Raw genomic sequence first — 13955 nt, 5'->3', positions numbered from 1 at the left:
CCTTCCTATTGAGTCTGACACACTCACCCATGGTACAGTGGTATTGGCCTTCCTATTGAGTTTGACACACTCAACCAGGGTACAGTGGCATTAGCCTTCCTATTGAGTCTGACACACTCACCCAGGGTACAGTGGTATTGGCCTTCCTATTGAGTTTGACACACTCACCCAGGGTACAGTGCCATTGGCCTCCCAATTGAGTTTGACACACACTCACCCAGGGTACAATGGCTTTGGCCTCTCCATTGAGTTTGACACACTCACACAGGGTACAGTGGTATTGGCCTTCCTATTGAGTTTGACACACTCACCCAGGGTACAGTGCCATTGGCCTCCCAATTGAGTTTGACACACACTCACCCAGGGTACAATGGCTTTGGCCTCTCCATTGAGTTTGACACACTCACACAGGGTACAGTGGTATTGGCCTTCCTATTGAGTTTGACACACTCACCCAGGGTACAGTGCCATTGGCCTCCCAATTGAGTTTGACACACACTCACCCAGGGTACAATGGCTTTGGCCTCTCCATTGAGTTTGACACACTCACACATGGTACAGTGGTATTGACTTTCCTATTGAGTTTGACACACATACACAGGGTACAGTGGTATTGGCTTTCCTATTGAGTTTGACACACTCACACAGGGTATGGTGGCATTGGCCTCTCCATTGAGTTTGACACACTCACACATGGTACAGTGGCATTGACCTTCCCATTGAGTCTGACACACTCACCCAGGGTATAGTGGCTTTGGCCTTCCCATTCCTATTGAGTTTGACACACTCACCCAGCATACAGTGGCTTTGGCCTTTCCATTGAGTCTGACACACTCACCCAGGGTACAATGGCTTTGGCCTCTCCATTGAGTCTGACACACTCACCCAGGGTACAGTGGCATTGGCCTTCCTATTGAGTTTGACACACTCACCCAGCGTACAGTGGCATTGGCCTCTCCATTGAGTCTGACACACTCACCCAGGGTACAGTGGCTTTGGCCTTCCCATTGAGTCTGACACACTCACCCAGGGTACAGTGGTATTGGCCTTCCTATTGTGTCTGACACACTCACCCAGGGCACAGTGGCATTGGCCTCCCTATTGTGTCTGACACACTCACCCAGGGTACAGTGGCATTGACCTTCCCATTGAGTCTGACTCAATCACCCAGGGTACAGTGGTATTGGCCTTCCTATTGAGTCTGTCACACTCACCCAGGGTACAGTGGTATTGGCCTTCCTATTGAGTTTGACACACTCACCCAGGGTACAGTGCCATTGGCCTCCCAATTGAGTTTGACACACACTCACCCAGGGTACAATGGCTTTGGCCTCTCCATTGAGTTTGACACACTCACACAGGGTACAGTGGTATTGGCCTTCCTATTGAGTTTGACACACTCACCCAGGGTACAGTGCCATTGGCCTCCCAATTGAGTTTGACACACACTCACCCAGGGTACAATGGCTTTGGCCTCTCCATTGAGTTTGACACACTCACACAGGGTACAGTGATATTGGCCTTCCTATTGAGTTTGACACACTCACCCAGGGTACAGTGCCATTGGCCTCCCAATTGAGTTTGACACACACTCACCCAGGGTACAATGGCTTTGGCCTCTCCATTGAGTTTGACACACTCACACATGGTACAGTGGTATTGGCTTTCCTATTGAGTTTGACACACACACACACAGGGTACAGTGGTATTGGCTTTCCTATTGAGTTTGACACACTCACACAGGGTATGGTGGCATTGGCCTCTCCATTGAGTTTGACACACTCACACATGGTACAGTGGCATTGACCTTCCCATTGAGTCTGACACACTCACCCAGGGTATAGTGGCTTTGGCCTTCCCATTCCTATTGAGTTTGACACACTCACCCAGCATACAGTGGCTTTGGCCTTTCCATTGAGTCTGACACACTCACCCAGGGTACAATGGCTTTGGCCTCTCCATTGAGTCTGACACACTCACCCAGGGTACAGTGGCATTGGCCTTCCTATTGAGTTTGACACACTCACCCAGCGTACAGTGGCATTGGCCTCTCCATTGAGTCTGACACACTCACCCAGGGTACAGTGGCTTTGGCCTTCCCATTGAGTCTGACACACTCACCCAGGGTACAGTGGTATTGGCCTTCCTATTGTGTCTGACACACTCACCCAGGGCACAGTGGCATTGGCCTCCCTATTGTGTCTGACACACTCACCCAGGGTACAGTGGCATTGACCTTCCCATTGAGTCTGACTCAATCACCCAGGGTACAGTGGTATTGGCCTTCCTATGGAGTTTGACACACTCAACCAGGGTACAGTGGCATTGGCCTTCCTATTGAGTCTGACACACTCGCCCAGGGTACAGTGGTATTGGCCTTCCTATTGAGTTTGACACACTCAACCAGGGTACAGTGGCATTGGCCTTCCTATTGAGTTTGACACTCAACCAGGGTACAGTGGCATTGGCCTTCCTATTGAGTCTGTCACACTCACCCAGGGTACAGTGGTATTGGCCTTCCTATTGAGTTTGACACACTCACCCAGGGTACAGTGGCATTGGCCTCCCAATTGAGTTTGACACACACTCACCCAGGGTACAATGGCTTTGGCCTCTCCATTGAGTCTGACACACTCACCCAGGGTACAGTGGCATTGGCCTCCCTATTGTGTCTGACACACTCACCCAGGGTACAGTGGCATTGGCCTCCCTATTGTGTCTGACACACTCACCCAGGGTACAGTGGCATTGACCTTCCCATTGAGTCTGACACACTCACCCAGGGTACAGTGGCTTTGGCCTCTCCATTGAATCTGTCACACTCACACAGGGTACAGTGGTATTGGCCTTTCTATTGAGTTTGACACACTCACCCAGGGTACAGTAGCACTGGCCTTCCTATTGAGTTTGACACACTCACCCAGGGTACAATGGCTTTGGCCTCTCCATTGAGTCTGTCACACTCACCCAGGGTACAGTGGTATTGGCCTTCCAATTGAGTTTGACACACTCACCCAGGATACAATGGCTTTGGCCTCTCCATTGAGTCTGTCACACTCACCCAGGGTACAGTGGTATTGGCCTTCCTATTGAGTTTGACACACTCACCCAGGGTACATGCAGTGGCATTGGCCTCCCAATTGACTTTGACACACTCACCCAGGATACAATGGCATTGGCCTCTCCATTGAGTCTGTCACATTCACCCAGGGTACAGTGGCATTGGCCTTCCTATTGAGTTTGACACACTCATACATGGTACAGTGTTATTGGCCTCCCTATTGTGTCTGACTGTCTGGCCTTTCCATTGAGTCTGTCACACTCACCCAGGGTACAGTGGTATTGGCCTTCCTATTGAGTTTGACACACTCACCCAGGGTACATGCAGTGGCATTGGCCTCCCAATTGAGTTTGACACACTCACCCAGGGTACATGCAGTGGCATTGGCCTCCCAATTGAGTTTGACACACTCAACCAGGATACAATGGCTTTGGCTTCTCCATTGAGTCTGTCACATTCACCCAGGGTACAGTGGCATTGACCTTCCTATTGAGTTTGACACACTCACACATGGTACAGTGGTATTGGCCTTTCCATTGAGTTTGACACACTCAACCAGGGTACAGTGGCATTGGCCTTCCTATTGAGTCTGACACACTCACCCATGGTACAGTGGTATTGGCCTTCCTATTGAGTTTGACACACTCACCCAGGGTACAGTGGTATTGGCCTTCCTATTGAGTTTGACACACTCACCCAGGGTACAGTGCCATTGGCCTCCCAATTGAGTTTGACACACACTCACCCAGGGTACAATGGCTTTGGCCTCTCCATTGAGTTTGACACACTCACACAGGGTACAGTGGTATTGGCCTTCCTATTGAGTTTGACACACTCACCCAGGGTACAGTGCCATTGGCCTCCCAATTGAGTTTGACACACACTCACCCAGGGTACAATGGCTTTGGCCTCTCCATTGAGTTTGACACACTCAACCAGGGTACAGTGGCATTGGCCTTCCTATTGAGTCTGACACACTCACCCATGGTACAGTGGCATTAGCCTTCCTATTGAGTCTGACACACTCACCCAGGGTACAGTGGTATTGGCCTCCCAATTGAGTTTGACACACACTCACCCAGGGTACAATGGCTTTGGCCTCTCCATTGAGTTTGACACACTCACACAGGGTACAGTGGTATTGGCCTTCCTATTGAGTTTGACACACTCACCCAGGGTACAGTGCCATTGGCCTCCCAATTGAGTTTGACACACACTCACCCAGGGTACAATGGCTTTGGCCTCTCCATTGAGTTTGACACACTCACACAGGGTACAGTGGTATTGGCCTTCCTATTGAGTTTGACACACTCACCCAGGGTACAGTGCCATTGGCCTCCCAATTGAGTTTGACACACACTCACCCAGGGTACAATGGCTTTGGCCTCTCCATTGAGTTTGACACACTCACACAGGGTACAGTGGTATTGGCCTTCCTATTGAGTTTGACACACTCACCCAGGGTACAGTGCCATTGGCCTCCCAATTGAGTTTGACACACACTCACCCAGGGTACAATGGCTTTGGCCTCTCCATTGAGTTTGACACACTCACACATGGTACAGTGGTATTGGCTTTCCTATTGAGTTTGACACACACACACAGGGTACAGTGGTATTGGCTTTCCTATTGAGTTTGACACACTCACACAGGGTATGGTGGCATTGGCCTCTCCATTGAGTTTGACACACTCACACATGGTACAGTGGCATTGACCTTCCCATTGAGTCTGACACACTCACCCAGGGTATAGTGGCTTTGGCCTTCCCATTCCTATTGAGTTTGACACACTCACCCAGCATACAGTGGCTTTGGCCTTTCCATTGAGTCTGACACACTCACCCAGGGTACAATGGCTTTGGCCTCTCCATTGAGTCTGACACACTCACCCAGGGTACAGTGGCATTGGCCTTCCTATTGAGTTTGACACACTCACCCAGCGTACAGTGGCATTGGCCTCTCCATTGAGTCTGACACACTCACCCAGGGTACAGTGGCTTTGGCCTTCCCATTGAGTCTGACACACTCACCCAGGGTACAGTGGTATTGGCCTTCCTATTGTGTCTGACACATTCACCCAGGGCACAGTGGCATTGGCCTCCCTATTGTGTCTGACACACTCACCCAGGGTACAGTGGCATTGACCTTCCCATTGAGTCTGACTCAATCACCCAGGGTACAGTGGTATTGGCCTTCCTATGGAGTTTGACACACTCAACCAGGGTACAGTGGCATTGGCCTTCCTATTGAGTCTGACACACTCGCCCAGGGTACAGTGGTATTGGCCTTCCTATTGAGTTTGACACACTCAACCAGGGTACAGTGGCATTGGCCTTCCTATTGAGTTTGACACTCAACCAGGGTACAGTGGCATTGGCCTTCCTATTGAGTCTGTCACACTCACCCAGGGTACAGTGGTATTGGCCTTCCTATTGAGTTTGACACACTCACCCAGGGTACAGTGGCATTGGCCTCCCAATTGAGTTTGACACACACTCACCCAGGGTACAATGGCTTTGGCCTCTCCATTGAGTCTGACACACTCACCCAGGGTACAGTGGTATTGGCCTTCCTATTGAGTTTGACACACTCACCCAGGGTACATGCAGTGGCATTGGCCTCCCAATTGACTTTGACACACTCACCCAGGATACAATGGCATTGGCCTCTCCATTGAGTTTGACACACTCACACATGGTACAGTGGTATTGGCTTTCCTATTGAGTTTGACACACACACACAGGGTACAGTGGTATTGGCTTTCCTATTGAGTTTGACACACTCACACAGGGTATGGTGGCATTGGCCTCTCCATTGAGTTTGACACACTCACACATGGTACAGTGGCATTGACCTTCCCATTGAGTCTGACACACTCACCCAGGGTATAGTGGCTTTGGCCTTCCCATTCCTATTGAGTTTGACACACTCACCCAGCATACAGTGGCTTTGGCCTTTCCATTGAGTCTGACACACTCACCCAGGGTACAATGGCTTTGGCCTCTCCATTGAGTCTGACACACTCACCCAGGGTACAGTGGCATTGGCCTTCCTATTGAGTTTGACACACTCACCCAGCGTACAGTGGCATTGGCCTCTCCATTGAGTCTGACACACTCACCCAGGGTACAGTGGCTTTGGCCTTCCCATTGAGTCTGACACACTCACCCAGGGTACAGTGGTATTGGCCTTCCTATTGTGTCTGACACATTCACCCAGGGCACAGTGGCATTGGCCTCCCTATTGTGTCTGACACACTCACCCAGGGTACAGTGGCATTGACCTTCCCATTGAGTCTGACTCAATCACCCAGGGTACAGTGGTATTGGCCTTCCTATGGAGTTTGACACACTCAACCAGGGTACAGTGGCATTGGCCTTCCTATTGAGTCTGACACACTCGCCCAGGGTACAGTGGTATTGGCCTTCCTATTGAGTTTGACACACTCAACCAGGGTACAGTGGCATTGGCCTTCCTATTGAGTTTGACACTCAACCAGGGTACAGTGGCATTGGCCTTCCTATTGAGTCTGTCACACTCACCCAGGGTACAGTGGTATTGGCCTTCCTATTGAGTTTGACACACTCACCCAGGGTACAGTGGCATTGGCCTCCCAATTGAGTTTGACACACACTCACCCAGGGTACAATGGCTTTGGCCTCTCCATTGAGTCTGACACACTCACCCAGGGTACAGTGGCATTGGCCTCCCTATTGTGTCTGACACACTCACCCAGGGTACAGTGGCATTGGCCTCCCTATTGTGTCTGACACACTCACCCAGGGTACAGTGGCATTGACCTTCCCATTGAGTCTGACACACTCACCCAGGGTACAGTGGCTTTGGCCTCTCCATTGAATCTGTCACACTCACACAGGGTACAGTGGTATTGGCCTTTCTATTGAGTTTGACACACTCACCCAGGGTACAGTAGCACTGGCCTTCCTATTGAGTTTGACACACTCACCCAGGGTACAATGGCTTTGGCCTCTCCATTGAGTCTGTCACACTCACCCAGGGTACAGTGGTATTGGCCTTCCAATTGAGTTTGACACACTCACCCAGGATACAATGGCTTTGGCCTCTCCATTGAGTCTGTCACACTCACCCAGGGTACAGTGGTATTGGCCTTCCTATTGAGTTTGACACACTCACCCAGGGTACATGCAGTGGCATTGGCCTCCCAATTGACTTTGACACACTCACCCAGGATACAATGGCATTGGCCTCTCCATTGAGTCTGTCACATTCACCCAGGGTACAGTGGCATTGGCCTTCCTATTGAGTTTGACACACTCATACATGGTACAGTGTTATTGGCCTCCCTATTGTGTCTGACTGTCTGGCCTTTCCATTGAGTCTGTCACACTCACCCAGGGTACAGTGGTATTGGCCTTCCTATTGAGTTTGACACACTCACCCAGGGTACATGCAGTGGCATTGGCCTCCCAATTGAGTTTGACACACTCACCCAGGGTACATGCAGTGGCATTGGCCTCCCAATTGAGTTTGACACACTCAACCAGGATACAATGGCTTTGGCTTCTCCATTGAGTCTGTCACATTCACCCAGGGTACAGTGGCATTGACCTTCCTATTGAGTTTGACACACTCACACATGGTACAGTGGTATTGGCCTTTCCATTGAGTTTGACACACTCAACCAGGGTACAGTGGCATTGGCCTTCCTATTGAGTCTGACACACTCACCCATGGTACAGTGGTATTGGCCTTCCTATTGAGTTTGACACACTCAACCAGGGTACAGTGGCATTAGCCTTCCTATTGAGTCTGACACACTCACCCAGGGTACAGTGGTATTGGCCTTCCTATTGAGTTTGACACACTCAACCAGGGTACAGTGGTATTGGCCTTCCTATGGAGTTTGACACACTCAACCAGGGTACAGTGGCATTGGCCTTCCTAGTGAGTCTGACACACTCACCCAGGGTATAGTGGTATTGGCCTTCCTATTGAGTTTGACACACTCAACCAGGGTACAGTGGCATTGGCCTTCCTATTGAGTTTGACACACTCAACCAGGGTACAGTGGCATTGGCCTTCCTATTGAGTTTGACACACTCAACCAGGGTACAGTGGCATTGGCCTTCCTATTGAGTTTGACACACTCAACCAGGGTACAGTGGCATTAGCCTTCCTATTGAGTCTGACACACTCACCCAGGGTACAGTGGTATTGGCCTTCCTATTGAGTTTGACACACTCAACCAGGGTACAGTGGCATTGGCCTTTCTATTGAGTCTGACACACTCACCCAGGGTACAGTGGTATTGGCCTTCCTATTGAGTCTGACACACTCACCCATGGTACAGTGGTATTGGCCTTCCTATGGAGTTTGACACACTCAACCAGGGTACAGTGGCATTGGCCTTCCTATTGAGTCTGACACACTCACCCAGGGTACAGTGGTATTGGCCTTCCTATTGAGTTTGACACACTCAACCAGGGTACAGTGGCATTGGCCTTCCTATTGAGTTTGACACACTCAACCAGGGTACAGTGGCATTGGCCTTCCTATTGAGTTTGACACACTCAACCAGAGTACAGTGGCATTGGCCTTCCTATTGAGTTTGACACACTCACCCAGGGTACAGTGGCATTGGCCTTCCTATTGAGTCTGACACACTCACCCATGGTACAGTGGTATTGGCCTTCCTATTGAGTCTGACACACTCACCCAGGGTACAGTGGTATTGGCCTTCCTATTGAATCTGACACACTCACCCAGGGTACAGTGGTATTGGCCTTCCTACTGAGTCTGACACACTCAACCAGGGTACAGTGGCATTAGCCTTCCTATTGAGTTTGACACACTCACACAGGGTACAGTGGTATTGGCCTTCCTATTGAGTCTGACACACTCAACCAGGGTACAGTGGTATTGGCCTTCCTATTGAGTCTGACACACTCAACCAGGGTACAGTGGTATTGGCCTTCCTATTGAGTCTGACACACTCACACAGGGTACAGTGGTATTGGCCTTCCTATTGAGTCTGACACACTCAACCAGGGTACAGTGGTATTGGCCTTCCTATTGAGTCTGACACACTCAACCAGGGTACAGTGGTATTGGCCTTCCTATTGAGTTTGACACACTCAACCAGGGTACAGTGGCATTGGCCTCTCTATTGAGTCTGACACACTCACCTAGGGTACAGTGGTATTGGCCTTCCTATTGAGTCTGACACACTCACCCATGGTACAGTGGTATTGGCCTTCCTATGGAGTTTGACACACTCAACCAGGGTACAGTGGCATTGGCCTTCCTATTGAGTCTGACACACTCGCCCAGGGTACAGTGGTATTGGCCTTCCTATTGAGTTTGACACACTCAACCAGGGTACAGTGGCATTGGCCTTCCTATTGAGTTTGACACTCAACCAGGGTACAGTGGCATTGGCCTTCCTATTGAGTTTGACACACTCAACCAGGGTACAGTGGCATTGGCCTTCCTATTGAGTCTGACACACTCACCCATGGTACAGTGGTATTGGCCTTCCTATTGAGTCTGACACACTCACCCAGGGTACAGTGGTATTGGCCTTCCTATTGAGTCTGACACACTCACCCAGGGTACAGTGTCATTGGCCTCCCTATTGTGTCTGACACACTCACCCAGGGTACAGTGGCATTGGCCTTCCTATTGAGTCTGACACACTCACCCAGGGTACAGTGGTATTGGCCTTCCTATTGAGTTTGGCACACTCACCCAGGGTACAGTGGTATTGGCCTTCCTATTGAGTTTGACACACTCACCCAGGGTACAGTGGCATTGGCCTTCCTATTGAGTTTGACACACTCGTCCAGGGTACAGTGGCATTGGCCTTCCTATTGAGTTTGACACACTCGCACAGGGTACAGTGGCATTGGCCTTCCTATTGAGTTTGACACACTCGCCCAGGGTACAGTAGCATTGGCCTTCCTATTGAGTTTGACACACTCGCACAGGGTACAGTGGCATTGGCCTTCCTATTGAGTCTGACACACTCACCCATGGTACAGTGGTATTGGCCTTCCTATTGAGTCTGACACACTCACCCAGGGTACAGTGGTATTGGCCTTCCTATTGAGTCTGACACACTCACCCAGGGTACAGTGGCATTGGCCTCCCTATTGTGTCTGACACACTCACCCAGGGTACAGTGGCATTGGCCTTCCTATTGAGTTTGACACACTCACCCAGGGTACAGTGGCATTGGCCTTCCTATTGAGTTTGACACACTCGTCCAGGGTACAGTGGCATTGGCCTTCCTATTGAGTTTGACACACTCGCACAGGGTACAGTGGCATTGGCCTTCCTATTGAGTTTGTCACACTCGCCCAGGGTACAGTGGCATTGGCCTTCCTATTGAGTTTGACACACTCGCACAGGGTACAGTGGCATTGGCCTTCCTATTGAGTTTGACACACTCACCCAGGGTACAGTGGCATTGGCCTTTCCATTGAGTCTGACACACTCACCCAGGTACAGTGGCTTTGGCCTCCCTATTGTGTCTGACACACTCACCCAGGGTACAGTGGCATTGGCCTTCCTATTGAGTCTGACACACTCACCCAGGGTACAGTGGTATTGGCCTTCCTATTGAGTTTGACACACTCACCCAGGGTACAGTGGCATTGGCCTTCCTATTGAGTTTGACACACTCGCACAGGGTACAGTGGCATTGGCCTTCCTATTGAGTTTGACACACTCGCCCAGGGTACAGTGGCATTGGCCTTCCTATTGAGTTTGACACACTCACCCAGGGTACAGTGGCATTGGCCTTTCCATTGAGTCTGACACACTCAACCAGGTACAGTGGCTTTGGCCTTCCTATTGAGTTTGACACACTCACCCAGGGTACAGTGGCATTGGCCTTCCTATTGAGTTTGACACACTCACCCAGGGTACAGTGGCATTGGCCTTTCCATTGAGTCTGTCACACTCACCCAGGGTACAGTGGCATTGGCCTTCCTATTGAGTTTGACACACTCACCCAGGGTACAGTGGCATTGGCCTTTCCATTGAGTCTGACACACTCACCCAGGTACAGTGGCTTTGGCCTTCCTATTGAGTTTGACACACTCACCCAGGTACAGTGGCTTTGGCCTTCCTATTGAGTTTGACACACTCACCCAGGGTACAGTGGCATTGGCCTTCCTATTGAGTCTGTCACACTCACCCAGGGTACAGTGGCATTGGCCTTCCTATTGAGTTTGACACAATCACACATGGTACAGTGGCATTGGCCTTCCTATTGAGTCTGTCACACTCACCCAGGGTACAGTGGCATTGGTCTCCCTATTGAGTTTGACACAATCACACATGGTACAGTGGTATTGGCCTTCCCATCAGCCCCTGTTTTGTGTTCAATCATGGATAGGATTCAAACGCTTGGCCTACCAATCATGGCACAACAACCAACTAGTATAAACCTTACCCGTATTCATTGTATCTCGTTTTATCTCTCTCTGCAGATTATATCGAACTTTTAAAGATAGTAAATATGTATATATGCTTATAGAAGTATGCCTTGGTGGTGAACTGTGGACTATACTTAGAGATAGGTATTAACCTCTACTTTCGTACAAATATACAGTTGTATGTTTATTAGAAAACATATGTTTATTTGCTTTGACAATACAGTTTAGTTTGTAACTCAAAATTCAGCGATTGTTGAAAAATGTTAAATGACTTTATTAATTAAAAGATATTCTGTTCTAATATACATCTTTGTTCATTAATTCATTAATTTCAGAGCCAACAGATAAAATTTTAGTCAATTTTCGTTTTTTTCTTTTGTGAAGGAAAGTACAGACTATAAACGGGACTATTTTGTAAATTTGGTATGAAAAAGGGCAACTGATAGTGAAAGGGCTAAATGACTGCTATAAAATGTTTTTTTGATTTTTTTCTACTTACCTAGGGGTTCTTTTGATGACAACACAACAAGATTTGCTACAGCATGTGTGGTGGAAGCCTTTAGTTACTTACACAATAAAGGTATTGTGTATAGAGATTTGAAACCAGAGAATCTTCTGCTTGATAACAGGGGATATGTTAAACTGGTAAGTTATGAATGTATCACTCTGAATTTGTTTGTGTGGTAAATTCAATAATGAACCAAGCAAATTAGCCTTTCGGGTCAAATTCTATAACTATTCGAAAAATAAAATGTTAAATTTTTGACAGATTTTATTCAGAATTTTAATCAAGATCTATAGCTAATAGAAAAATATGTCTCTTTGGTCCAAAATAATCAGAAAAGTTATAGAAAAATACTTGAATATAGACAAAATTGTTGGCAGGAGAAATTATGGCGCTCAAATAGTTAAACAAAAACAAATTTGTAATTTTCCTATATATTTTCAAAAATGTTAATCAAGACTTGCAGTAAATAGGAAATTCTGTCCATTTCATCGCAAAATATGATAAAACACATACAAATATGAAAATTGTTGTACAAAAAAAAAAATGGTTCAAAAAAAATCAATTGGTCATTCAAAAGAGTCAAAGCAGACTATGTTTTCTAGTCTTTGGGGGAATAACAAATTATTTTACTTCTCGCTTCCCTTAAAACTTAATTTAATATTTCATAGTTTGTCCAACCAAAATATGTACCAAAATATTTTTTTCAAATTATTTAAATTTGTTGGGTAAAGGATAAATAAATAGAGAAAGGATCCTGTTGTAGATCCTTCACTATATGTTCATTTACTTACTAATCTTGTTTTACCATGGTTATAGGTTGACTTTGGCTTTGCCAAGAAAATTGGATTTGGTCGTAAAACATGGACTTTCTGTGGAACACCAGAATATGTTGCCCCAGAAATCATTCTCAATAAAGGTCATGACCTTTCTGCAGATTATTGGTCACTGGGTATACTGATGTTTGAACTTCTTACCGGAAAGTAAGTACTGTATTATTTGTAACCTGTATTTTGATTTGCTGATAACTGTGTTGTGTTATCAAAATAGCCAATCATATTTGTCATTATATTGTCATTGTCAATATTTATCTAACATCAAAGTAGCTTACTAGCGTAATTAAATCACAACTATTAAAGATGTGCACTAAAGATGTTACAATAGTAGACTGTGTCCCCAAACAGACCGCAGTCAGACTGAGTTAATTAATTACAATGTAGTGGTCAGTCTGTGTGTTGGTCAGTCTGTGAATTGGTCAGTTAGTGGTCAGTCTATGAATTGGTTAGTTAGTGGTCAGTCTATGAATTGGTCAGTTAGTGGTCAGTCTTTGAATTGGTCAGTTAGTGGTCAGTCTTTGAATTGGTCAGTTAGCGGTGAGTCTGAGTTGGTCAGTTACAATGTAGCGGTAAGTCTGATATTGGTCAGTTGGCAGTCAGACTGAGTTAATCAATTACAATGTAGCCGTCAGTCTGTGTGTTGGTCAGTTAGCAGTCAGTCTGAGTTAATCAGTTAGCAGTCAGTCTGAGATGTCCAGTTAGCAGTCAGTCTGTGAGTTGGTCAGTTAGTGGTCAGTCTGTGAGTTGGTCAGTTGGCAGTCAGTATGTGAGTTGGTCAGTTAGTGGTCAGTCTGTGAGTTGGTCAGTTAGCAGTCAGACTGAAACCAGTTAGCGGTCAGTATTTGAGTTGGTCAATTAGCTGTAAGTCTGTGAGTTGGTCAGTTAGCAGTGAGTCTGAGACTTGGTCAGTTAACAGTGAGTCTGTGAGTTGGTCAGTTAACAGTGAGTCTGTGAGTTGGTCAGTTAGCGGTGAGTCTGTGAGTTGGTCAGTTAACAGTGAGTCTGTGAGTTGGTCAGTTAACAGTGAGTCTGTGAGTTGGTCAGTTAGCGGTGAGTGTGTGAGTTGGTCAGTTGGCTGTGAGTCTGAGAGTTGGTCAGTTAACAGTGAGTCTGTGAGTTGGTCAGTTAGC

At 47.6% G+C, this 13955-nt stretch overlaps 1 protein-coding gene across 1 annotated transcript in view; it reads left to right on the top strand.

Moving 5' to 3' along the window:
* The window catches only part of LOC100374103 (cGMP-dependent protein kinase 1-like), a 149538-nt gene that overhangs the window by 128679 nt on the left and 6904 nt on the right, over positions 1–13955 (top strand). The window contains exons 14-16 of the mRNA XM_085494121.1: positions 11539–11628; positions 11988–12129; positions 12809–12972. Of these exons, the coding sequence (XP_085350247.1) occupies positions 11539–11628; positions 11988–12129; positions 12809–12972 (396 nt within the window). The remainder of the gene's footprint in view (positions 1–11538; positions 11629–11987; positions 12130–12808; positions 12973–13955) is intronic.

Source organism: Saccoglossus kowalevskii, chromosome 19, assembly GCF_978046115.1.
Source record: "Saccoglossus kowalevskii chromosome 19, keSacKowa6.1, whole genome shotgun sequence".
NCBI lineage: Eukaryota > Metazoa > Hemichordata > Enteropneusta > Harrimaniidae > Saccoglossus > Saccoglossus kowalevskii.
The sequence above is the reverse complement of the archived record's forward strand: the minus strand, read 5'-3'. Positions and strand labels throughout refer to the sequence as shown.